The following is a 27,933-nucleotide window of genomic DNA, read 5'->3' as shown; positions in this document are numbered from 1 at the left end:
TCCCCATTCCTCCTCCTCCCTCCCCCTCCCTGCCTGACTTAACAGACTATTTTTTCTCAGGAATAATTCATATGAGTATGTAAAAATGAACTATTTGATCTGGCAACAAAATGAAGCTTTTACTATGGTCAAAAATCAAGAGAAAGAGAAATGATAGAAGGGTTATAATGTCGCAGGAAGGAAAAAAATTAAAGAGAAATTTCAAAAAAAAAAAAAGATCAATACATGCCATATTGATCAATATATGCCTTCCCAAATTCATCCATGTTTGTGGTGTAAACACAAGATTATCAAATCCAAATGGGTGTTTAAGTTGAAGCGACAGGCAGATAAAACTATCCAAAAACTCAAGGCACGCCTGGTGGCAATGGGTTACACACAGGTGCAAGGAGTCAATTATGAGGAAGTTTTTGCTCCCACTCTACAATTGGAAACATTGAGACTGATCCTTTCTTTGATGGCCATCTGTTGAGCTAGGCCTCTAGCCCCTTTCACAGATGCTACATACCTGTTGCACAGGTGTCACACATAGAGTACTATACCTGAGGAGCTGCCGGTGACAGAATGGATTCCTCATCCATTCTGCTCACATTCCACTCGCCCTCAGGTATATTCCCTTCTCATTTCTCTCTTCTTCTTCTCTCATGTTTCCCATCATGTCTATGTCTCACTTATGCAATCCATTCTGCTCACATTCCACTCGCCCTCAGTCCCTGTCTCGCTCATCAGGTTATGAGCCCAGATTAGCTCCCAGCTAATACGCGACTTCAAGGACTCTCGTAAATTAGGCCGGATCACCTATTTACACTCCGTCTCGGGTATCGTGTCTTTTGAAACCAACCCCTCAAAAGATATCCCCGCTCAAGTAACTCTTGACATCAAACCAAACTCAATGTCCTCGACCTCTCCCAAAATCTCCACCGCCCGACTTCCCGTTCTTGAAGCTCCAGGCCCACAGTCAAACTACCTAGACTAGAAGCCGGTCGTTAATCATGTCTTTAAATCGGCTAAGGTTTGCTACGTTCTCACCTCGATGGAACCGTCAGCCCAACCAGCCACCTGGGAAGACAACAACGACACTGTCTGTGCAATCCTAGTACAGATAGTTGATCGAAGCAATCTTTGATACTTCCGCGAACATGCCAACGATGCCGCAGGTATGTGGGGAGCACTCTCAAAATCTCATCAAGACTCGTCCACTGAAGGCCGAGTCTACTGGATCCAGAAACTCGTCAACGCACGAATGACCGGTGACAATATCAATGCACACATTGACTCTCTTGCTCAATCCCACGAGCGCCTCAATTCACTCATCACCCCGGACAAGCCACTCACCCCTGACAACTTCCATGTTGCTGCCCTACTGAGCTCAATTCCCCCCGACTGGATCCATTGCGTTTCCGCGTTGACAAACCAGGAAGGGGTTAAAACCGAGACAATCGTCAAGGCCCTCAAGAACAAAGCCGTTCGTCGAGAATCTCAAAACGAGATCATATCAGTCTCCTCAACCAAACCCAAACCGGTCAAGTCGTCTCATTTTCCTTCTAAATCTAAACCGCAAGAGGAAAAACCAACCCAGAGGTGCCTACTATGTAACCGCAATGGGCATGATTTCAATTCCTGCAACAACATCAAGAACCTCATCACCAAACACAAGGCAGCACAAAAAGCTCGGTGGAAGGCATCACAACAAGACGCCTCAACCTCGTCCTCCAAACCACAAACCCGGGCCGGCCGCACGTCTGCCGCCCCTCTAGACAGCTATGCCAAAGTGCGAGGTGATGAAGATGACTCAGATTATTCCGGATCGGACTCTGGTGTAGTTGCAAAGAATGCAGTCACGGCACTCTCTACGCCGCCTGAATTGCGAGCCTCCGGTGACCCAAATCTTTACTCCCGATGCTCTATGTCAATGACCCCCGATAGTCAACAATCTGGTTACCAACAACACCCCCGTCCACTTAGCCGATCACTCCGTCGTTGAAGCTTCACACAAAGGCACCCTACGCCTTCCAATCAATGGTTCCATATCCCTCACAACTCTAGTAGTTCCCTCCCTCCACGAACCGCTTCTGTCAATAGCCAACCTATGCGACCAAGTTCTTACTGTGGTTTTCAAGAAAGACTCATGCGATATCTTCTCTTTGTCCTCTCTCAACCTCACCGGCCCACTGGTTGGCTGCGGATATCGTCGGGGCAACCTGTACTATTTGCCATCCAACCCAGTGAGCCGATGTTCCTCGATTCCTGTTTCCTCTTCCTTTTCTGAATCCTCCCTTTTCGGCTACCACGTTCGCTTCTCCCATTTAGGCCTCAAAGCACTGAAACTGCTACTAAAAATGAACAACATCGTACCATCCTCCTCAAACGAGATCAATGTCCAAAACTGCCCTGTCTGTGTCCAAACAAAAATGCATTGCTACCCTTTCACTACAAACATGGATGAATTTGGGAAGGCATATATTGATCAAATTGTATTGATCATTTTTTTTTTTGAAATTTCTCTTTAATTTGTTTCCTTCCTGCAACATTATAACCCTTCTATCAACTCTATTTCTCTTCATTTCCTCCTTTCTTAGTTTTCAACCATAGTAAAAGCTTCATTTTGTTGCCAGATCAAATAGGTCATTTTTACATACTCATATGAATTATTCCTGAGAAAAAATAGTCTGTTAAGTCGGGCAGGGAGGGGAAGGGGGGAGGAGGAATGGGGAGGCATGAATTATTGTGACTTGAACCTTGCAGAAGGGTTGAAATCTACTTTCCAAAAAGTCTCAATATATCATGCTACACAATTTTGTTCAAATTTAATGGCTTGTATATATGACTCATCATATCCAATATCCTAAATTTCTACTAGGCCTGAGATTGATTTAACGTTTGTACCAGATTTGAGTAGCGTGTCTTATATCATGGAAGAACTCCCACGCTGCGCTGAGATATAGTAGGAGAAACACCAGGAGACTACCAAATCAGTGATATTTGGTAACTGATCACATTGTGGTTGTTACATTTGGAGGTTTTGAGGTCATTCAAGGTACACCACGATCCGTTGAGGCCATTTGATCATTTTTGTACCAATATCATGGAAGAACTCCCACGCTGCGCTGAGATATAGTGGCAGAAACACCAAGAAGCTGCCAAATTAGTGATATTTGGCAACCGATCACATTGTAGCTGCTACATTTGGGGGTTTTGTGGTCATTAAAGGTACAAAGTGAATCTTTAAGGGCATGTGGAAAATTTTGGTACCAATGTCATGGAAGAACTCCCATGCTGCGCTGAGATATAGTGGGAGAAACACCAGGAAACTACCAAATTAGTGATATTTGGCAACGGATTGCATTGTAGCTGCTACATTTGGGGGTTTTGTGGTCATTCAAGGTACAAATTGAGACTTTGAGGGCATGTGAACATTTTGGTACCAATGTCATGGAAGAAATCTCATTCTGCGCTGGGATATAGTGGCAGAAACACCAAGGAACTACCAAATTAGTCACATCTGGCAACTAATCACATTGTGGCTGCTACATTTGGGGGTTTTGTGGTCGTTCAAGGTACACAGTGAATCTTTGACCGCATTTGATCATTTTGGTACCAATATCATGGAAGAACTCCCATTCTGCGCTGAGATATAGTGGCAGAAACATCAGGAAAACTACCAAATTAGTCATATTTGGCAACTGATCACATTGTGGCTGCTACATTTGGAGGTTTTGAGGTCATTCAAGGCAAACCATGATCCCTTGAGGCCATTTGATCATTTTTATGCCAATATCATGGAAGAACTCCCATGCTGGACTGAGATATAGTGGCAGAAACACCAAGAAACTACCAAATCAGTGATATTTGGCAACTAATCACATTGTGGCTGCTACATTTGAGAGTTTTGTGGTCATTCAAGGTACACAATGAATCTTTAAGGGCATGCAAACATTTTGTTAGCAATATCATGGAATAACTCTCTCGCTGCACTGAGATATAGTGGCAGAAACACCAAGAAACTGCCAAATTAGTCATATTTGGCAACTGATCACATTGTGGCTGCTACATTTGGAGGTTTTGAGGTCATTCAAGGTACACCATGATCCCTTGAGGCCATTTGATCATTTTAATACCAATATCATGGAAGAACTTGTAAGGGTTCTGTGAACCCTCACTGGAAGGAACGGAGGGACGGAGGGCCAAAGGCCTGAAGTCTATAAAAAGAATGTGAATTTCTGAGATCGGCCGATGAAAGAAGGAAGAAGGGGAAGACCAGCTTGGGGGAGAAGAGAAGAGATGGGATCAAAAACTATATAAAGCGGGAATACTATGTATAAGCATGGATAATAATGCTTCTATTACAACACAGCTTATGTAAGGGTGGAGCCTTGGTGAAACCCTTACAATCTCCCCTCCTATAAAAGAAAAGGAAAACAGATGATGGTGAGGGGCTGGAGCGACAAAGAGGGGTTGGAGGCGATGGCGAGGGCAAGAGACAAAGACAATGGGGTTGAGAGAGGAGACAAGGGGGAGAGAGTGAGGGCAATGACGAGAGAGTGAGAAGACCGAATGGACTGAATGTCCCGAGTGGACCGAGTGTCCCAAATGGACCGAATGTCCCGAGTGGACCGAGTGTCCCGAATGGACCAAATGTCCCAAGTGGACCGAGTGTCCCGAATGGACCGAATGTCCCGAGTAGACCGAGTGTCCCAAATGGACCGAATGTCCTGAAGCAACAGTCATGATTGACCAGGTACAAAGATGCAACAAGGTTGATAACATTGAACTGAGGCGATGAGGAGGAGCTAGAGGCGATGATGACAATGACAGAAGGCTAGATATGGTGACGAGGGGCCTGTGGCGATGGAGAGTGGCTGGAAGCGATGACAAGGGTGCGAGGGAGTGGATGATGAGGGGCTTGAGGCGATGTCGACGAGGGGCTGGAGTCAATAGGGAAGGGCAAAGAGTGATGTCAAGAGGTGGGGAGCGATGGCGAGGGGCGTTGTTCCTTCGCGATTGCGGAGAGAGGGGCGAGGTCTTTGGAGGAGCCATGGACGAGGGCCACCTAGCGCGGACAAGCAGAGTGAGCAGGTGGGAGGCGAGGCCGCTGATGAAGATGTAGCCTTCGAGGCCGGAGACCTTCTCTCAAGTGTGCAGGGGTCCTGGAGGGCGGGTCGTAGCAGAGGAGGTCAGGCTTTGAGTGGTCTGGCAAGCATGGTGACGCGAGCGAGGGGAAGACAAGTGAGGAAGCGCGGGCGGCGCCAAGGGCCGTTCCTGGCCGCCTTCCGTCGACGACGGCGACGACAGCGTGTGTGGACCGGAGTGGTCCGGACGGGGGAGCGGGCGGCTGCCGCTGATAGTCTCCATCCCCTCAGAGGGACCCCATTGACCCCTCTGAGGAAGAGAGGACCTGGTAGCTGAGGGTTCAGACGAATGGCAGGGGTTGGGTTGACTGAGATGACGACGAGGGTGGCGCGAGCTGGTGTGTCTGGTGGGGATGCTCCTGGTTGAGGAGGCGGTGGCGTGCGAGGTGATTGAGAGGAAAATCGAGGAGTCCGGGACCTTTGGGTCGTCTGTCCTTTGGCATCGAGAAAAGAAAAGTGGGCAGGGGGACAGCAAAGAGAGACAAGAAGGATTGTTGGCGAGGTTGAGTAGTAGCCAGGGCGCGTGGCGGTCGAAGGATGGCGAGGGCAATGTGGAGAGAGCGAGGGCGATGGGAGGGCGAGGGCGATGGGAGGGCGAGGGCGATGAGAGGGCGAGGGCGATGGGAGGGCGAGGGCAATGGGAGGGCGAGGGCGATGGGAGGGCGAGGGCGATGGGAGGGCAAGGGTTGAGGACCGTCTGTAGCTTTTGGGTTGTCCGGGGTGTGGCGCCTTTCTTCTCAGAGGGACCCCATTGACCCCTCCGAAGAAGAAAGGACGGGTGACGGAAAGGGATCGAGGCGAGTTGGCGATGATCGGCGGGCTGTTGGCGCGCGCGTCGAATGCGAGGATGGGCGTCGTGTGTGTGTCAATGCGGATGTCGAGGGTTCCGGGGAGCTCGGGGAAGTGACCACAAGCCAATGAAGGCTGGGCCAGGTGCTTCAGATCGGAATGGAGAAGCAGAGGGGGTTCGGCGGGACCGAGCGTTCTCAGAAGTGTTTCCCGGAGATCGAGGCTGTGCTTGGGCGGGTTGGAGCCTGTCGGGTGTCGTCAAAGTTGGGGGGCGAACAGGATGGAGGAGGCGAGGTCGGACAGTGGGCCGCTGATCATTCCAAACTGTCCCGTCAAGATCACGGAGACTGACGGCAAGGAAAGCCCAGAGAGGTTCTGGCCGCGAAAGCCGGCTGAAGAGGTCGCAACGAGTGTCTGGAGTGGACCAAGTCCAAGCAAGCGAGTTTCGAGCAGATCGAGTGTCCAAGGCGTGGACCGAGTGTCCAATCAAATGAGATGAGAGCAGACCGAGTGTCCAAGAGAGCGAGGATTGAGGGTGTTTCTGGAGCTGACAAGGAAAAGGACTGATTGTTGAGGGCAAGGGCAAGCCTGGGACGACACTGAAGAGTATTTGAGGATGAAGTTTTGAATGGCAAAAGAGCCTCCGAGTCCAGCAAGGGTGAGGCTGTTCCGAAGATGAGAAGCCTCCGAGTCCAACGAGGATGAGGCCGTTCCGAAATGAAGGGCCTCCGAGTCCAGCGAGGATGAGGTTGTTCCGATGTTGAAGAGCCTCCGAGCCCAAGGAGGATGAGACTATTATGACAAAAACTTCCAATGCCCAAGGGTTCAGTGATGCTCCTGAGTCCAATGGAGATTCCGAGAGTCCAAGGAGAAATTTCGTGGAGAGTAAGCGATTGAAAAAAACTTTTTATAGAAAAAAAAAGTGTAAGGGTTCTGTGAACCCTCACTGGAAGGAACGGAGGGACGGAGGGCCAAAGGCCTGAAGTCTATAAAAAGAATGTGAATTTCTGAGATCGGCCGATGAAAGAAGGAAGAAGGGGAAGACCAGCTTGGGGGAGAAGAGAAGAGATGGGATCAAAAACTATATAAAGCGGGAATACTATGTATAAGCATGGATAATAATGCTTCTATTACAACACATCTTATGTAAGGGTGGAGCCTTGGTGAAACCCTTACAGAACTCCCATGCTGGACTGAGATATAGTGGCAGAAACACCAAGAAACTACCAAATTAGTGATATTTGGCAACTAATCACATTGTGGCTGCTACATTTGAGAGTTTTGTGGTCATTCAAGGTACACAATGAATTTTTGAGGGCATGAAAACATTTTGGTAGCATTATTGTGGAAGAAATCTCTTGCTGCACTGAGATATAGTGGCAGAAACACCAAGAAACTACCAAATTAGTCATATTTGGCAACTGATCACATTGTGGCTGCTTCATTTGTGGGTTTTGTGATTTTTCAAGGTACACAATGAATCTTTGAGGGCATGTGATCATTTGGGTACCAATATCATGGAAGAACTCCCACGCTGGGTTGAGATATAGGGGCAGAAACACCAAGAAACTGTTGTGACATGGTCATAGTACTCGACTGCGGCACATGTCACATACTTGTATTTAGTCTACTTTTCCATACTAGATTGAAAAGTATCCATTATTTACGAGCTCTACTCACAACAGGTTATGAGCCTCTCGCTAGAGTAGCTCGTTTTTTTTTTTCCTCTATACAAGTAACCGGCGCATAGATGAGTATATAATTAGTAGTCCATTCTGGACGAGCAAGTAGTCCTCTCAGGACGAGCCACAAGTAGTCTGCCAGCAAGCTTTTTTTTCTTTCTTCTTTTGTTATCACTCAAATTTGACAAACCTCATCATTTTTGCCTTCCAAGTCAACCTTCATCATCAACGCCAAACTTTTCCGTAATAACCGCTTAAGAGTCTGAGCAAGGCTAGAGCTAGAATCTCCTGGGTCTGTACTGTGTGGCGAACGCTCTGCAGGCGTTTAGGTTGGAGTAATTACCCATAACCACACAGACGGGACTAGGTTTGCCGAAACTCAAAGCTTAGCGATATCAACTGAAAAGTCGGTAGGAGTTAGTTTGCCCCTCAAGATATCGAATTGACCAATCAATCAACAAAACTCTGAATCTTCCACTCCGTTTTTTTTTCTATCTTCTCTCTCTTTCTTTCCCCCCCACGTTTTTCACTTTTTTCCCTTTGCCCACTCCCACCATGTCCGACAACAAACCCCCTTCCAGACGTAACATACCAGGAGCCGTAAACCGACTGGGGGCGCTTCCAGGTCTGCGAACTGTTAAGATAGTGTATTAGCATTTCCCTATGTAGTATGCTTCTAACCTATACACCCACAACTTAGCCTATATTATACATGTATATAGTCTAGTTGTTCTTCTTACTGTTATCCTTTCTCACTGAATGATGATTTTACTTTGAATTACTGTGCTCGGACTTTGTCCTCAACACCTCGTCAAATCTCTCTTAGTCTTGTGTCACCTCAGTTACCCTCAACACGAACCATCGACCGGGTCACACCAAAGAATCCAACATTGAAAAACATCCTTGGGCCTCAGGTTACGTCAAACAATTTCTTCCATTGCCGGGTTGGTCGTGCAGCAACAGACGTCAATCGTGGTACTGACTCCTCTTCATTCATGCGTGCCGATAAAGGGAAGGCTTGCGCGTTTTCAGAAGATCTACCCGAGGAAACCACGTTCCAACCAAGGCTCACGGACAGAATGATTGGCTCATCTGCCACGAATTGGCGACGGACGGAAGGCCCTCCACATGTCCAGAATCTCTCTCCACAACCTCTCAATCAAACCGAACCAACAACCCCTCCTCAGATGCCATCGCAGGCTGACATTGCCAGCCTGATAGCAGAAATGAGACTTCAGCGTGAAGAGGAGCGCGCCAGACACCACAAAGTGATGAATCGCAGGGCAGATCAGGATGCAAGGATCAGACAACGGTCGTTACTCGATGAGGCTACTAAACTCTCGGCTATAGCTTCAGCGGCGGTTAAGAAAATCCACCCCGATTGCATCCTGAAGATCGATGGATCAAACATCACCGAGTGGGAAGCTGCCCTGGCCGTCGTCGCTTTTGAGCGCTTTCAATACCAACACTTCTACACGCCCGCTGAAGGCTATGTTGCCGACCCGCATCACGAGAAGATTGCCCGTGAAATCATACACTCCTCAGTGCACTGCGACTTGGCCTACGACCTTTTGGACCTCAACAACTCAGCTGAAGTCGTCCAGCACTTGACTAGCAAGTTTCGTGTGATCAACAGAGCGAAGCAACTCCAAGCGTGGGAGACCCTCAAGAAAATCAATCTTACCGACTACAGCAGTTTGGCCAAGGCAATCGCAGCATTTGACAGATGCGCGAAAACGTTCATCGAGCAGCGTGTGGAGTTCACGTGGGACACCGTTATGGGATTCATCATGCAATCGAATCTCAACACCAATCTTTGCCCTGTCCTGGATCGCAAAGTAGACCTCTTCATGGAGACCCATGAATCTGAAAATCCGATCTCCAACGACATCCTCCGGTTTTGGGATGCAGCCCGCTCTGAACAACGACTAGCGGAAGAAACAGGACGTGCGGAGTCGTCTGCTTTAAAAGTCTCACTAGCTAGCCAAACAGACTCTAGCTTTTCAGGACCCGTTTCAGGAAGCGTTTCAGGAAACGTCTCAGGTTCAATTGAAGACTCAAAGATCACTGCTATGGCAGTACAGAAGCCTCCGGATTGCTACATATGCAAGCAAGTTGGACACATCGCTCCACATTGCCCAACCAGCCGCAAGAATACACAAGCTCAACGTAACACCGGCACCGTTCCCCCTCCCTGTCTGAGCTTTCCCTCATGCTCGGTTACTTACAATTACAGCCGCATTCCCTACATCAAACCATCCCAACCAGAAGTTTGACAAAATCCTTCTTCCCGACCCACTGGAGTATCGCACCCCAGGACCGGTAACCCTGTCCCACCAACAAAAACTGTGGAAACAAGACAAATCAACCCCGACTTGTTTGCAGAGGAAGAGGAAGAAGTCAAATACACTTTTGAGAATGAAGACCTGTCAGCTGAACCCACTGGCCATCGTTTCAATCTCCGGGAAATGACCGTAGACCGCGACGGTCAAGAAGTCATCTGGGACACCGGTGCCTCAGATAATGTCACTGGGGACAGGTACGCACTGTTTGACTTCACATTGCTAGAACAACCGATTGCTGTCAAGGTTGCCACTGACTTGGCGTGTGATTTCATCACAGGTACGGGTACTTTGAGATTTGCCGGGATGAACAAAATGACTATTGCTGTTAAGAAGGTCTATTACTATGAGCGAGCAAGGTCCACTCTACTTTCCATTGCTGCGTTCAAGAAATCAAATGCTCAGTTCAAAGTAAACACTAATTTTGACTCTATTGATCTGCTATCTAGCGACGGAAAAGTTCTCCTCCGAAGCATATTCGATGCGACAAAAAACTCGTGGCCGGTGATTCGACCTATGCGCGCTTTCTCTTCCCTTCCCTACTGCCCATCTACTTTGTTTCCCAACTGTTTCTCACCTGCAATTGAGGCACATGCCGTTTTCAAGTCACCTACTCTGGTTGAACATAGCCAGTTCACATGGAACGCTGAGGATCTCACTGCAGATGAGAAGACCCTCCTTTTTTGGCATTGGTTGTTCGGACATGCTAGCCTCAGGAAAATAAGGAGAATGGTCAAGCTTCAGCTTGGATATGGTTTGCCTGCAACAATGCCCAGAGGCTCCATCAAATGCCCCGTGTGCGCCATATGCAAAGCAACTAGGACGTCAGCACTCGGTCCTTCAAATTGTGTGTCTGGTAAGTTATCTGTAGTTTGTGTCAACCTAATGGGCCCTTTCGACACACCAACGCTGAGCGGCGGAAAATATGCGCTAACTATTCGAGATGTTTACACGTCTTACAGTGAAGTAAAGATTTTAAAAACAAAAGGGGAAGCGGCGGCGATACTGATGCAAACCGTAACGCGATGGGAAACTCAGACCGACAGCAAATTGAAAATACTACAATCTGACAACAGTGGTGAATTTGACTCAAAAGTCCTTGGGGATTTCCTCAGTAAGAAAGGTGTCGTGGCTGAACGGTCCTTGCCATATCACCATTTCCAAAATGGAGCAGCGGAGTGCTACAACCGTACGGTCTCCGACATGGGACAAAGCATTCTCTACGACAGTGAATTGGGACGTGAGTTTTGGGGTTACACCTTTATGTGGTCAGCATGGACACTAAACCGCATACCTAATCGGATAACAAAAGAGAAGATTCCGTATGAATGTTTCTTCGGAGACAAACCTCAGCTTGATAGAACACGGGTTTTTGGGTCCAGAGCCTACGTCCTTGTGGCACTGGAGAAACAAAAGAAATTGGACGGCCGAGCAGTTGAAGGGCTAGTAGTAGGACACCTGGCGGAGTCGAAAGGCTGGACGTTCTGGCTCCCTGCAACCAAGAAGCTGGTATCCTCCGCTTGGGCGGAATTTGGACGCAACGCTCTACCGTCGACCGCGGTCGTGGCAACTTCTGGAGACTTGAAGAAGGCTGAAATGCTACCATTGATCACCAAACCCGCGGCAGAATCAAGACATCTGGAGCTGGGTGACTTCACCGAAGAGCGTCGAGTTGAACTCCAAGAAGAGGCAGTTGATGCGGTATTAAAGGATTGTCACGATGAGTCCAACGAGATCCCGTTGTCTTTCAAAGAAGCTATGTGATCCAAAGATGCAGCGCGATGGAAGGAGGCTATCAATACCAAATTGGCCAACCTGAAGAGAAAATCAGTTTGGGTTGTACGCCGCCTACCGAGCAAACATTGAAAACTCGGTGCTAGATGGGTCTTTGCAAAGAAGACCAATTCCAATGGTTCCATCAAGTTCAAGGTGCGTTACGTAGCCAAAGGATTTAATCAAAAGGAGGGGACTGATTTTGCGCACACGTTTGCACCAACGGCGACCTTCACATTGATGCGCATCCTGCTTACTCTGGCAGCAAAGAATAACTGGCCCGTCTACAACTTTGATTTCGTGGCGGCTTACCTGAATGCGCCCATCAATGGAGAAGTATGGGTACAGGCGCCTGAAGGGCTAGACGTCGAAGCAGGGGAAGCGTGCCTTCTGAAGAAGGCACTTTACGGGATGAAAAAATCTGCTCGATGCTGGTGGAAACACCTGCGCGGTACTCTAGCTGATCTGGGTTACATATCCAGTTATTATGACTCAAGTGTTTACACTCTCAGCAACAAGGTCAACCGTTCAATAATTTGGGTTCACGTTGACAATGGTATTGTCACCGGCTCCTCTGATGAGGCACTCAAACTACTTGAAACACAATTAAAAGGAAGTTTGGAAATCAAGTGGGAAGAAGGTCTTTCAAGCATGGTGGGAGTCAAGATCACGCGTACGGAAGATGGTTTTGAACTACGACAACCTTGTCTGATCTCGAAAATCCTGAATGAACAATGGGATGGTGTCTCTCTTGCATCATCTCGGCTCCCGGAAGGGTATTCTGCTAACTCTGACGACAAAGAGCCGGGAGTGAACAGTACGGATTACTTATCTGCTATTGGCAGTCTCAGCTATGTTGCTGTTGGAACTAGACCCGATGTCACGTACAGTGTGAACTATCTTGCACGTTTCTCAGCCCGACCCTCAACGATCCACTGGAAAGGCCTACGCCATCTGATCAACTACCTAGCAAAATCAAGGGACATGCCACTGAAGATCCAACCGTCTAAGATTTGCCATTCACCGGTGGATTGCTACGTCGATGCAAACTGGGGAGGTCCCAACTCCAGATCATCATACGGTGTACTCATTCGACTGTACGGTGCGCCCATCATGTGGGTGTCACGCAGACTGGTTACAGTGGCAAGCTCGACGTGCCAGGCGGAGTACATGGCACTTGGACACGCCACTATACACACACTGTGGATCAGGAACTTACTGGCGGACATTATTGGAGCGGATTGTGTTGTGAAAATCCTCTGTGACAATCAGTCAGCTGTGAAGATTGGTTGTGAGGACGCTTCCAACAAGAGGGCACAACACGTAGAACAAGACTTTTATGTTACAAACCAAGCTCTCTTTCAACAAAAAACCTCTCTGACGTGGATCCCTGGGAAAGAACAACTGGCCGACATCCTGACAAAAGCTTTGGGAAAATCAGCACACAAACATCTTGCAGCGGTAGTTCAAGGTCATGCGGGTTAATTTCTTCTTTCATTTCTTCTCCTCTGTTTTACTCTCAGCTATCCCATACACATTCTGCCTCTTATGTTATTTGTTGTTATTTTTATTTTCCTTATTATTCCTTTTATTTTGTTCCTCTTCTGTTTTTTTTTTTTTTTCCGTTTTTCATTTTCCATATTAGTGTTGGTTTCTTGTCAAGGGGGGGGATGTTGCGACATGGTCATAGTACTCGACTGCGGCACATGTCACATACTTGCATTTAGTCTACTTTTCCATACTAGATTGAAAAGTATCCATTATTTATGAGCTCTACTCACAACAGAAACTACCAAATTAGTGGTATTTGGCAACTGATCAAATTGTGGCTGCTACATTTGGGGGTTTTGTGGTCATTCAAGGTACAAATTGAGACTTTGAGGGCATGTGAACATTTTGGTACCAATATCATGGAAGAACTTCCACGCTGCACTGAGATATAGTGGCAGAAACACCAAGAAACTGCCAAATTAGTCATATTTGGCAACTGATCACATTGTGGCTGCTACATTTGGGTGTTTTGTGGTCATTCAAGGTAAACAATGAATCTTCAGGGGCATGTGATAATTTTGGTACCAATATCATGGAAAAACTTCCATGCTGTGCTGAGATATAGTGGCAGAAACACCAGGAAACTACCAAATTAGTGATATTTGGCAACAGATCACATTGTAGCTGCTACTTTTGGGGGTTTTGTCGTCATTTGAGGTACAAATTGAGACTTTGAGGGCATGTGAACATTTTGGTACCAACATCATGGAAGAACTCCCATGCTGCGCTGAGATATAGTGGCAGAAACACCAAGAAACTACCAAAATAGTGATATTTGCCAACCAATCACATTGTAGCTGATATATTTGGGGGTTTTGTGGTCACTAAAGGTACAAAGTGAATCTTTGAGGGCATTTGAACATTTTGGTACAAATATCATGGAAGAACTCCCACGCTGCGCTGAGATATAGTGGGAGAAACACCAGGAAACTACCAACTTAGTGATATTTGGCAAAGGATCACATTGTGGCTGCTACATTTGGGGGTTTTGTGGTCATTCAAGGTACACAGTCAATCTTTGAGGGCATGTGAACATTTTGGTAGCAATACCATGGATGAACTCCCACGCTGCCCTGAGATATAGTGGGAGAAACACCAGGAGACTACCAAATTAGTGATATTTGGCAAAGGATCACATTGTGGCTGCTACATTTGGGGGTTTTGTGGTCATTTAAGGTACCCAATGAATCTCTGAGGGCATGTGATCATTTGGGTACCAATATCATGGAAGAATTCCCACGCTGGGTTGAGATATAGGGGCAGAAACACCAAGAAACTACCAAATTAGTGATATTTGGCAAGTGATCACATTTTGGCTGCTACATTTGGAGGTTTTGAGGTCATTCAAGGGAAACCATGATCCCTTGAGGCCAGTTGATCATTTTTGTACCAATATCATGGAAGAACTCCCATGCTGCGCTGAGATATAGTGGCAGAAACACCAAGAAACTACCAAATTAGTCGTGTTTGGCAACTGATCACATTATGGCTGCTTCATTTGGGGGTTTTGTGGTCATTCAAGGTACACAATGAATCTTTGAGGGAATGTGAACAGTTTGGTACCAATATCATGGAAGAACTCCCATGCTGGGCTGAGATATAGTGGCAGAAATACCAAGAACTCTACCAAATTAGTGATATTTGGCAACTGATCCCATTGCAGCTGCTACGTTTGGGGGTTTTGTGGTCATTCAAGGGAAACAGTGAATCTTTGACGCATTTGATCATTTTTGTACCAATATCATGGAAGAAATCCCATGCTGCGCTGGGATATAGTGGCAGAAACACCATGAAACTACCAAATTAGTCATATTTGGCAACGGATCACATTGTAGCTGCTACTTTTGGGAGTTTTGTGGTCATTTGAGGTACAAATTGAGACTTTGAGGGCATGTGAACATTTTGGTACCAACATCATGGAAGAAGTCCCCTCCTGCGCTGGGATATAGTGGCAGAAACACCAAGAAACTACCAAATTAGTCGTATTTGGCAACTGATCACATTATGGCTGCTTCATTTGGGGGTTTTGTGGTCATTCAAGGTACACAATGAATCTTTGAGGGAATTTCAACATTTTGGTACCAATATCATGGAAAAACTTCCATGCTGTGCTGAGATATGGTGGCAGAAACACCAGGAAACTACCAAATTAGTGATATTTGGCAACGGATCACATTGTAGCTGCTACTTTTGGGAGTTTTGTGGTCATTTGAAAAACAAATTGAGACTTTGAGGGCATGTGAACATTTTGGTACCAACATCATGGAAGAACTCACATCCTGCGCTGAGATATAGTGGCAGAAACACCAAGAAACTACCAAATTAGTCATATTTGGCAACTGATCACATTTTGGCTGCTACGTTTGGGGGTTTTGTCGTCATTCAAGGTACATAATGAATCTTTGAGGGCATGTGAAAATTTTGATTCCAAAATCATGGAAGAACTCCCATGCTGCGCTGAGATATAGTGGAAGAAACACCAAGAAACTACCAAAATAGTGATATTTGCCAACCAATCACATTGTAGCTGCTATATTTGGGGGTTTTGTGGTCACTAAAGGTACAAAGTGAATCTTTGGGGCATTTGAACGTTTTGGTACCAATATCATGGAAGAACTCCCACGCTGCGCTGAGATATAGTGGGAGAAACACCAGGAAACTACCAAATTAGTGACATTGGGCAAAGGATCACATTGTGGCTGCTACATTTGGGGGTTTTGTGGTCATTCAAGGTACACAGTGAATCTTTGAGGGCATGTGAACATTTTGGTAGCAATACCATGGAAGAACTCCCACGCTGCCCTGAGATATAGTGGGAGAAACACCAGGAAACTACCAAATTAGTGATAGTTGGCCACCAATCACATTGTAGCTGCCACATTTGGAGGTTTTGTGGTAATGCAAGGCACACAACAAATCTGTAAGGGCATTGTATAATTCCGGTACCAATATCATGGAAGAACTCCTGGATTAATCCTCAAACTTGCAACGTCTTTTTTTCAGCAAGAAAAGAATGGTGTGTGTCGCATTGATATTATCAGAAGTCTCCCAGAAATCTCCCAATGTACTTTATTTCAAAAATGGAAAATCATTGACCCCTCACCTCTCTCATAATGACATCCTTCACGTATTGTTAAGTTGGTGTGACCTTACATTTCCCCAAGATATTCAATATCATCTTTGATATGCTACATGCATACAAGGCCTTTTGAAACTAATTTGCCATGGAAATGATCAAATGCCCTCAAAGATTCATTTTTTACCTTGAATGACCACAAAACCCCCAAATGTAGCAGCCACAATGTGATCAGTTGCCAAATATGACTAGTTTGGTAGTTTCCTGGTGTTTCTGCCCCTATATCTCAGCCCAGCGTGGGAGTTCTTCCATGATGTTGGTACCAAAATGTTCACATGACCTCAAAGATTCACTGTGTACCTTGAATGACCACAAAACCCCCAAATGTAGCAGCCACAATGTGATTGGTTGCCAAATATGACTAATTTGGTACTTTCTTGGTGTTTCTGCAACTATATCTCAGCCCAACCTGGGATTTCTTTAATGATATTGGCACCAAAATGTTCAACTGCCCTCAAAGACTCAATTTGCACCTTCAATAACCACGAAAACCCCAAATATAGCAGCTACAATGTGATCCGTTGCCAAATACCACTAATTTGATAGTTTCTTGGTGTTTCTGCCACTATATCTCAGCACTGCGTGGGAGTTCTTCCATTATATTGATACTGAAATGATTAAATGGCCTCAAGGGATCATGTTGTACCTTGAATGACCTCAAAACCTCCAAATGTAGCAACCACAATGTGATCAGTTGCCAAATATCACTAATTTGGTAGTTTCTTGGTGTTCCTCCCACTATATCTCATTGCAGCAAGGGAGTTCTTCCATGATATTGGTGCCAAAATGGTCCCTCAAAGATTCACTGTGTACCTTTAATGACCACAAAACCCCCAAATTTATTAGCTACAATGTGATCTGTGGTGAAATATTACTAATTTGGTAGTTTCCTGGTGTTTCTCCCACTATATCTCAGGGCAGCGTGGGAGTTCTTCCATGGTATTGCTACCAAAATGTTCACATGCCCTCAAAGATTCACTGTGTACCTTGAATGACCACAAAACCCCCAAATGTAGCAGCCACAATTTGATCAGTTGCCAAATATCACTAATTTGGTAGTTTCTTGGTGTTTCTGCCCCTATATCTCAACTCAGCGTGGGAGTTCTTCCATGATATTGGTACCCAAATGATCACATGCCCTCAAAAATCCATTGTGTACCTTGAACAATCACAAAACTCCCAAATGAAGCAGCCACAATGTGATCAGTTGCCAAATATGACTAATTTGGTAGTTTCTTCCTGTTTCTGCCACTATATCTCAGTGCAGCAAGAGAGTTCTTCCATCATATTGCTACCAAAATTTTCGCATGCCCTCAAAGATTCACTGTTTACATTGAATGACCTCAAAACCCCCAAATATAGCAGCTACAATGTGATCCGTTGCCAAATATCACTAATTTGGTAGTTTCCAGGTGTTTCTCCCACTATATCTCAGCGCAGCGTGGGAGTTCTTCCATGATATTGGTACCAAAATGTTCACATTCCCTGAAATATTTATTGTGTACCTTGAATGATCACAAAACCCCCAAATGTAGCAGCCACAATGTGATCAGTTGCCAAATATCACCAATTTGGTAGTTTATTGGTGTTTTTGCCACTATATCTCAGCACAGCATGGGAGTTCTTTCATGATATTGGTACCAAAATGTTCACATGCCCTCAAAGATTCATTGTGTACCTCGAATGACCACAAGTCCCCCAAATGTAGCAGCCACAATGTGATCAGTTGCCAAGTATCACTAATTTGTTAGTTTCTTGGTGTTTCTGCGCCTATATTTCAGTGCAGCATGGGAGTTCTTTCATGATATTGGTATAAAAATGATCAAATGGCCTCAAGGAATCATGGTGTACCTTGAATGGCCTCAAAACTGTTAAATGTAGCAGCCACAATGTGATCAGTTGCCAAATATGACTAATTTGGTAGTTTCTTGGTGTTTCTGCCACTATATCTCAGCGCAGTGTGGGAGTTCTTCCATGATATTGGTACCAAAATGTTCAAATTCCCTCAGAGATTCATTGTGTACCTTGAATGACTACAAAACCCCCAAATGTAGCAGCCACAATGTGATCAGTTGCCAAATATGACTAATTTGGTAGTTTCTTGGTGTTTCTGCCACTATATCTCAGTGCAGCATGGGATTTCTTCCATGATATTGGTATAAAAATGATCAAATGGCCTCAAGGGATCATGGTGTACTTTGAATGACCACAAAACCCCCAAATGTAGCAGCCACAATGTCATCAGTTGCCAAATATCACTAATTTGCTAGCTTCTTGGTGTTTCTGCCACTATATCTCAGCGCAGCATGGGAGTTCTTCCATGATATTGGTAAAACAATGTTCACATACCTCAAAGATTCATTGTGTCCGTTGAATGACCACAAAACCTCCAAATGTAGCAGCCACAATGTGATCAGTTGCCAAATATCACTAATTTGGTAGTTTCTTGGTGATTCTGCCACTATATCTCAGGAAAGCATGGGAGTGGTATAAAAATGATCAAATGGCCTCAAGGGATCATGGTGTACCTTGAATGACCTCAAAACCTCCAAATGTAGCAGCCACAATGTGATCAGTTGCCAAATATGACTAATTTGGTAGTTTCTTGGTGTTTCTGCCACTATATCTCAGTGAAGCATGGGAGTTCTTCCATGATATTGGTACCACAATGTTCACATGCCCTCAAAAATTCACTTTGTACCTTGAATGACCACAAAACCTCCAAATGTAGCAGCCACAATGTGATCAGTTGCCAAATATCACTAATTTGGTAGTTTCTTGGTGTTCTGCCACTATATCCCAGCGCAGCATGGTAGTTCTTCCATGATAGTGGTACCAAAATTTTCACATGCCCTTAAAGACTCATTGTGTACCTTGAATGACCACAAAACCCCCAAATGTAGCAGCCACAATGTGATCAGTTGCCAAATATCACTAATTTGGTAGTTTCTTGGTGTTTCTGCCACTATATCTGAGTGCAGCATGGGAGTTCTTCCATGATGTTGGTACCAAAATGATCAAATGAGGTCAAAGATTCACTGTGTACCTTGAACAACCACAAAACCCCCAAATGTAGCAGCCACAATGTCATCAGTAGCCAAATATGACTAATTTGGTAGTTTCTTGGTGTTTCTGCCACTATATCTCAGGGCAGCTTGGGAGTTCTTCCATGATATTGGTACCAAAATTTTCACATGCCCTCAAAGTCGCAATTTGTACCTTGAATGACCACAAAACCCACAAATGTAGCAGCTACAATGTGATCCGTTGCCAAACATCACTAATTTGGTAGTATCCTGCTGTTTCTCCCACTATATCTCAGCGCAGTCTGGGAGTTCTTCCATGATATTGGTACCAAAATGTTCACATGCCCTTAAAGATTCACCTTGTACCTTTAATTACCACAAAACCCCCAAATGTAGCAGCCACAATGTGATCAGTTGCCAAATATAACTAATTTGGTAGTTTTATGGTGTTCCCGCCACTATATCTCAGGGCAGCGTGGGAGTTCTTCCATGATATTGGTACAAAAATGATCAAATGGCCTCAACGGATCATGGTGTACCTCGAATGACCTTAAAACCTCCAAATGTAGCAACCACAATGTGATCAGTTGCAAAATATCACTGATTTGGTAGCTTACTGGTGTTTCTCCCACCATACCTCAGCGCAGCGTGGGAGTTCTTCCATGATATAAGACACCCTACTCAAATCTAGTACAAATGCTAAATCAATCTCAGGCCTAGTAGAAATTTAGGATATTGGATATGATGAGTCATATATAAAAGCCATTAAATTTGAACAAAATTGATGTAGCATGATATATTGAGACTGATTGTTTTTTTTTTTTTTTTTGGAAAGTAGATTTCAACACTTCTGCAAGGTTCAAGTCACAATAATTCATGCCTCCCCATTCCTCCTCCCCTCTCCCCCTCCCTGCCTGACTTAACAGACTATTTTTTCTCAGGAATAATTCATACAAGTATGTAAAAATGACCTATTTGATCTGGTAACAAAATGAAGCTTTTACTATGGTTGAAAACTTAGAAAGGAGGAAATCAAGAGAAAGAGAGATGATAGAAGGGTTATGATGTTGCAGGAAAGAAACAAATTTAAGAGAAATTTCAAAAAAAAAAAAAGATCAATATAATTTGATCAATATATGCCATATCGATCAATATATGCCTTCCCAAATTCATCCATGTTTGTAGTGTTTCCATTCCCGCGCTCCGTACCGCTCCACCATCCCCGGCCAACTCATACACTCCGACGTTGCCTCCTATGAAGTAAACTCACGCAAGGGTTACCGGTACTTCATTACGTTTGTGGACGACTATTCCAAATTCCTCACAGTCTACCCAATGAAGAACAAATCCGACTCATTTTCCTGCTTCAAGATCTTCCGCGCTTTCTTTGAAAAATCCGGTTCTCACAAAATTCAACCTCTCCAAACTGACAATGGCGGCAAGTATCTCTCCGCTGAATTCACAACCTATCTCATCATTTCCGGCATAAGGCACAACCCCGGCCCACCTCATTCTCCTCAGCTCAACGGCGTAGCCGAGAGAACTAACCGGACCATCCACAATTTTGTCCAATCTTCTCTGCTCACCGCTCATCTCCCAAAATCGTTCTGGGTAGACGCTCTACGACATTCCCTTTTCCCTTACAACAATTTCCCATGCCACACTCCGGCGGGTTTCAACTCACCAGCCTCCATTCTGAATCAACAACCGGTCAACCTCTCAGCGATCCACCCCTTCGGCTGCCTGACCTGGTACAAGGTACCTGAACCCAATCGAAAGAAACTCAACCCCAAAGCCCAATCGTCCATCCTACTTTCCTACCTCTCAGACGGCAACAGAAACCGTCTGTGGGACTTGGAAAAACGTCAAATCATCAAGTCCCGCGACATTGTTTTTGACAAGCGAACCTTCCCATATGGAGCACCGCTGACACCCTCTCCAAAACAACTGTTGGTAGAAGTCTCCTGGCCAATCGCCGTACCTGCCTGCCCATCCGTTCCATCTCTTCCATCTCCAAATCCATCTCTTCCAGTCACAGAGATTGAGGTAAGATCTCCGTCCCCTATCTCCTCATCGACGGATGATCTCACTTTCATTTCTCTCCCTGATCTCCCCCCCTGTCCCTCTTCCCCTTCCCCTTCACCCCCTCGTAATTCCCCGCCTAAGTGTACCTTGACCCGTCAGCACAATCCTCCAGATTGTCTCGGCCACTGGGCCAAAACCACCAACACCGACGAGGAGCTTGACACCCCAAAAACCTGGCGTCAAGTTCTCAAATCACCAAACAATCTCCGCTGGCTGAAAGCAGCCGACGAAGAGTACGCTTCTCTTCTCGGAATGTCCACCTGGAAGCTGGTCCCACGTCCCGCCAAACGCAAGATCATCAAATCCAAGTGGGTGTTCAAAATCAAACGCCGCCCAGATCGAACAATTCAAAAACTCAAGGCCCGTTTAGTTGCCATGGGGTATTCCCAGGTGCAGGGGTTAGACTATGACGAAGTTTTCTCACCCACCCTCCAACTTGAAACGCTCCGACTCATCCTCAGTCTCCTTGGCAGTCAAAACTGGAAAGGCCGCCAAGTTGACTTCAAGACAGCCTTCCTTAATGGCCATCTCGACAAACCAGTATTCATGGAACAGCCGCCGGGCGTCGAAGATTCTCAGCACCCGGACTGGGTGTGAGAAGTTAGTCGCTTGCTGTATGGTCTCAAACAATCTCCCAGACAGTGGAACATCAAACTACACAAAGCCTTACTCGATCTCGGCCTACGACCCAACTCTCTATTTTAAACTGGAATCAGGCAAGCTCATCGGCACAATCACCACACACGTCGACGAGCTTGCTATAGTCGGCGAACCCTACTTTGTTGACTCCATTATCTCCTCCGTAGGCAAACAATTCACCATTGGTGCCGATGAGGACCTACATCACTTCCTGTCAATTAAAATCACCCGCAACACAGCCAGCAAGCATGTCTTCCTCAATCAATCCCACTACATCGACGAGATCTCCTCTCAATTTCTTGACGGTATTACCCACTCAGTTTCTACCCCGACTGACTCATACTTCAAGAACCTCACCCATCGAACCTCCTCTGACCCCTCCTCACCTGGGCCTTATCCCCAAATCATAAGCTCATTGCTCTGGATCTCACAGTGCACTCACCCAGATATAGCCTTTGCCGTCAACAAACTGTCCCAATACTTACGCAATCCATCTCTCTCACACTGGTACGCAGCCGTACGCATTCTTAATTATCTCAAAACAACCTCAACACTAAAACTCCGCTGTGAGACTCCAAAAGCGGTTTGCACCTCTTATGGCTGAATTTAGAGAAGTATGTGTGGGGAAACCCCTGCTTCTCTGAAAGACAAAGACTGACAACACCCCCAGCTAGGCTGGAAGCAAGAAGACAGTGGTCTAGTGTAGTTGAATAATTTTCTCACAAGTGGCTCACAATGGACTGTGTATTTCAAAATATAAAGCTAGTATTTTAGTATGTGGCGGAGAGTGTGAGGGTGACAATTTATTTGAATCTCGTGGGGGGAATGATCTCCTTCCGTGGATGGATGGGGGAAAAAGGAAGAGAGAGCCCCTCCTTATATAGGAAAATGTGAGGCATTTATGCTGGTGGTCTATGTACATGAGGGGTTTTGGCTGGTGTGCCTTTACAAGTGCTGTGCAAATACAGCTATGTACAGTGTGGCAGTGTATACATGAGCAAATTTAGCTGGTGATCTAGTTACAAGTGTGGCTTACACAGCCCTCTGGTTGCTATGGAGTCTTCTCAAGTGACCTGCACAGCTTTCTGTATTGCTGTGTAGTCTGCTTGATTGACTTGCACAGCCCCATGGTTACTATGCCGCTTTATTAATGTGGCTTGTGGTTGCTGGGTTACTGTAATAAGTGGCTTGTGGTTGCTGGGTTACTGTAATAAGTGGCTTGTGGTTGCTACACAGCTGCATATGAGGCTGGCTGGTTGCTACGCAGCCACATATATATGTAAAAGGGTAGTATGTAAGCTATATACATGCAGTTTTGTAAAACTGTGTATGTAAACTGAAGGGAGTGTGTGTATCAAAAGATGGTGTAATGTAACACTACATATGTAAACTAGAAATTTTTGAATTTTTCCATCCAGAACTAAAGCGTCTACCACATCCTCCCCCAACTTATTGTCTGTCCCCAGACAATGTGCCAGAGTTGTGCGTAATGGATTGAAGAGCTGCTGATTTTCCCGCCTCTTTACTTGGTCAAAAATGTTGAAGTATATCCAAACAGTGATTTTTATTGATGATGCTTTTTCCAACTTGCCCAGTTTCTTCATAAATATATACTATCTGAAATGACTAGTTCACACATTCCTTTACCTTATATTCTTTATTGCTCTCTGGCTTTCAATAGCCAGGGCTAGATGATAAAAAGATTGTGCAACTCCTGCCATAAAAATTTTGCGCCCAAACGCCATAAAAAATAGGTTTTGTTATGGTAAGTAAACCTAAAAAAAAACTTGGTTGATAAAATTCATATCAATAATGTTGGTGTTTATCTTGGACTTTTAAGCCTGATATTCCAGTCTGGAATCTTTGTTTCAGGGTTCCAGTCCTCACAACTCCTAATAAAATATAGCAATGTGAAGAATATCCTGTGGGATAAAAAGTATGTGAGAAAGAAATCCAAACAAGATATATTTAATCCAAAAGTGGCTAGCTTTCCAAATTATTCTCAAAATAATTGAGCTTGTATTTAATTCAAACATTTTAATCCCTGTGAGTTGGCTGAAATCAACCCCTGCCTTCTCATCATCATGTAGGCAGTGAGGTTCCGGTGTAAAGTTTTTATTTTCATGTAACTGGCCGGGATATTTCATGTATACTGTGGTCTTGAAGTTATTTACAGTGTCTCTGAGAGGTGCGCAGATCCGCGGTACGTCCTCATGTTCTTTGTCTGTGAAATCTTGATAAAATCGCGGAGGGCGGAGCGCGCAGCGCCATGTTGCTCTCATTTGGACTCGCGCGCGTCGGTTTGCTTGGTCAAGTCGCGCGGGGGGTCTAGTGCATTGAAAGTTGAGGGTTTACATAATTACAGGTGCGGGCGCGGGCCTAAACACGCGTTCGGGCTTGAGTTGTCCGGCCCTGGTGGGTCTCAGCCAGCACAGTAACGTGCTCGGCCTCCCTTCTGCCGAACAACTATACACCTCGAATACAACTCTGCTTCGATCACAATCAACCTTGCCGTATGGAAATTGGTCTCGCTCTTTGTAAGTATTTGCTTTTGAGGTTCAATTAATTTGATCTGCAGTCCTCTTGTGACCGGCCTGACTGAATCAAGTACTCCTTCTTTTCTTTTTATACATCTATGTATTATGTTTAAACAGCTTATGGGGGTCGTGGTAGGTGTACAGATCGCTGAAGAAGCTTCGATCATCAGGTAAGCAGACCGTACAACATACAGGCACCGTTTGACTGTCATCGTGCCGATCGAAGGTCATTCGGCATACCACTTGCGCTGGCATTACTACAAGCAAAAAAGAAAACTCAACCTGCATGCGCGTGAGTCTTGTGAGCTTCAGGTATGTTTGAGAGCTAAAGAACATGATTGATTCAAGTTATTTTATCGCGACGGGTGTTTAGTAGGTCGGAACGCTGAAAAACGGGGATGTAGAGTCTTGATACTGAAGGATTGAGTCTGTGCTCATCGGTTGCCAGTAAGCCTCCGATTCTTCTCGAATCTTCTTAATTTGAAGATCCATACGGTGCTCTGTTGCCTGTATGAAGCTAAGGTTTGATCTGTATTGACTGCCCAGGGAGCGCTGACCTCCGATCGGATCTCGATCTGCGCAGCTCGGTCTTGATCGCGGCCGCCCAGCCAGAGTATTTAAGGAGCAGGTCCGTCCCGCCTCTCAGCTCTTTCCCTCAGCCAACCACCTCGTTCTCATCACTACGAGCTGGAATAAACATGGCCCATCAGTCCGTAATCTCAATTTCGTCCAACAGCGCTAGCCCGACTGATAGTATTGAGATCCTATCTTCTCCTCTTTCATCCCTTTCATCGTCATCCTCGTCCGATCCTCCCGCTTCGCCAGCTGACTCGAACCCCTCTCCTCAGTACTCTCTTCCTGACTACGAAGAAGGAGACGCATCTGTTGAAGATCAATCGCCTAGCTCGCCATGCATCCTCGAGCGCGAGATCTTTGGAGGGGGTTCTCCTGTATACCTTCCTACAATGGCTGTCAACGAAGGCTCCGTTGGAAGCGACGAGGGGATCCCTCTTTCGCACATGGTCTACCTGCTTGGGAGTGAATCTGGGATCGACGACACCGATGAAGAAATGTCGGAGGATCGAGGGTCGATCCTGATGGATATTGATGCGAACCATCGCCTTCCTCCTGGTACGTACCCTTTCCATTGCTAAACATCATATATGAACATCTTTTTACTCAACTGATGCTTATTAACATCCCTTTTTTTTTATCGTTTTCACTTTTAGTCGAAGATATTCCAGTCATTCCAGATGCTCCCCGGATGCAGTTTCGTCCAGAACCTCCACTTCCGATGCTCGATCCACTCAACGCGTTTGGGGACGCATTCAACCGTCTCTGTCAGGTTCTTACTCGATTTCTCGCGACATTCCCGGTCGGACATCCGGACTTCGAAGCCGCAAACGAGATCGATGAGGCTCTTGCTTTTGCAGGTGATTGGTTCTGGGTCTTTTATGGACACAAGTAAGTTTATTTTCTTGACTTTCATTGATCCCTTGTTGCTATTGACTGATCACCAGTGTCTTTTCTTCTCATTTTTTAGTCAATACCCATACGACACTATGTACTGAATGTTTAGCCCAAAAAACTTTTTCTTTTCTTCTTTGTCACGACCCGCGAAACGGACCTCTGAACGAAAAAAATGATTCTCTTCTGTCTTATCAACTAAACAAAAAAATCCAAAAAAAAAAAAAAAAAAAAAAAAAAAATTGTATTCTCTTTTTCTCTCTCCCCTCCCCCAACTTATTGGTTGTCCCCAACCAATTGTCAGCTTTGGTGACGAAAAAAAAGGAGTTTTTTTTTTTTCTTTTATTAAGCAATTAAGTTTTAGTTTTTCTCCTAATTTGAACCCAAGTGAGAGTTTCAAGTGAGATAAAATTATATACTTAAGTAAGTCTTGTCATTGAAGAGAAAAAAAATAATTTGAACTTTGATGTGCCCACCCATACCCTCAGCATACAAAAGAAACTGCAGCCTACTCTGCATCAAAATTTTTGTCTTTTATATATAAAAGTGCATATGTAAGTCATAAAAAATATCTTGACTCAAAACAGTGTTTCAGAAATGACTAGGAACCTCCCCTAACTTAAAAAAAACTGTGATGGGGATCAATATGCATATAGAATATTTATAATCTTGGCCAGGTATGTATAAATGAGAGACCAATGGAAACTGAGCAATGTATGCAATTGTAAGCAGTTTACCCTCCTACTCAGGAGCAAAGGTCTATTCATCATTATCAGAAATTTCTGTAGACTCTTCCTCGTCTACATCCATTGCATCTTCCTCTAGCTCTTGTAGCGATCTGCCCCAAGGAAAATATCTTTTGATGTGGGATGCCGCATACTTCCTCTTTAATTCAGTACCATCCAATTCTTCTAAGACGTAAGCACCTTTTTCAACCTGTCTTATGATCCTATAGGGCCCATTCCAACGGTGTGAAAATAATTTTCCCCACTGATCTTCCAGACTTTTGTTATAGGTAAGGACTAATGTGCCTGGCTCCAAAGGATCCCTTAATTTTGATGCCAGTCTTCTGTCCCAGTACCGTACCGAATCTTCACGTGACTTCAATAACTTCTGATGGGTTTCTTGAAGCATCTCATCCCGCTGTTCTAGTTGCCTGGTCCTGGCCTCCAGTAATTCTGCTGTGGTGTTGACTTCCGACCAATCAACTCCAAGACAAGTTTCCGCTTCTATATCCACAGGTAAAACTGCTTTCTTGCCAAAGACTATCTCGTAGGGTGAATAACCGGTTGACCGCTTTGTGGAAATACGGTCTGCAAACAAAACTAAGGGTAAAAGATCTTTCCATTTTCCACCAGACTCGCCACACATTTTGACAAGGGCATCTTTAATTGGTCTGTGTCCCCTTTCAATCATCCCGTTCCCTTCTGGATAATATGGGGTAGTTGGTCGAAGGGTTGCCCCAATTTGCTTGACTGCTTCAATAAACTCATCTTTGAATTCTGGACCATTGTCAGTGGTAACTGTCTTTATCGAGCCAAACTTATAGACCCAATTCTCCAGGAGGAACTTGGAAACAGATGCTGATGTAAGGTTTACAAGTGCTGTTGCCTCTACCCAACCAGAAAGATCATCACGAGCTACAATTAAGTATTTAAATCTTCCGGCTTTGATATGACAGGCGTCCAGGGCAACTCTTCCAAAAAGGAAACTTTCTCCAGTGGGATTTCTGACTTCACGGGGTATTGTGGGGTCACGTTTTTGACAGGCGTCACAG

At 45.2% G+C, this 27,933-nt stretch overlaps 3 protein-coding genes across 3 annotated transcripts; all 3 read left to right on the top strand.

Annotated features, from left to right (window-relative positions):
- Positions 1-8,595: 8,595 nt before the first annotated feature.
- Positions 8,596-9,876, top strand: PtA15_16A233 (uncharacterized protein; the record flags this gene model as incomplete). Its single annotated transcript, XM_053163904.1, has 1 exon — positions 8,596-9,876. One exon carries the CDS (start codon positions 8,596-8,598, stop codon positions 9,874-9,876), a length of 1,281 nt encoding a protein of 426 aa, XP_053027882.1.
- A 192-nt stretch (positions 9,877-10,068) lies between these two features.
- PtA15_16A232 (uncharacterized protein) lies at positions 10,069-11,706 on the top strand (the record flags this gene model as incomplete). Its single annotated transcript, XM_053163903.1, has 1 exon — positions 10,069-11,706. One exon carries the CDS (start codon positions 10,069-10,071, stop codon positions 11,704-11,706), a length of 1,638 nt encoding a protein of 545 aa, XP_053027881.1.
- A 249-nt stretch (positions 11,707-11,955) lies between these two features.
- Positions 11,956-13,200, top strand: PtA15_16A231 (uncharacterized protein; the record flags this gene model as incomplete). The annotated part of the gene is made up of 1 exon (XM_053163902.1): positions 11,956-13,200. One exon carries the CDS (start codon positions 11,956-11,958, stop codon positions 13,198-13,200), a length of 1,245 nt encoding a protein of 414 aa, XP_053027880.1.
- Between the last annotated feature and the right edge of the window lie 14,733 nt (positions 13,201-27,933).

The sequence above is a fragment of the Puccinia triticina genome, chromosome 16A (assembly GCF_026914185.1).
Source record: "Puccinia triticina chromosome 16A, complete sequence".
Classification (NCBI taxonomy): Eukaryota; Fungi; Basidiomycota; class Pucciniomycetes; order Pucciniales; family Pucciniaceae; genus Puccinia; species Puccinia triticina.
Note: the sequence above shows the minus strand (reverse complement) of the source record. Positions and strands in the feature narration are given on the sequence as shown.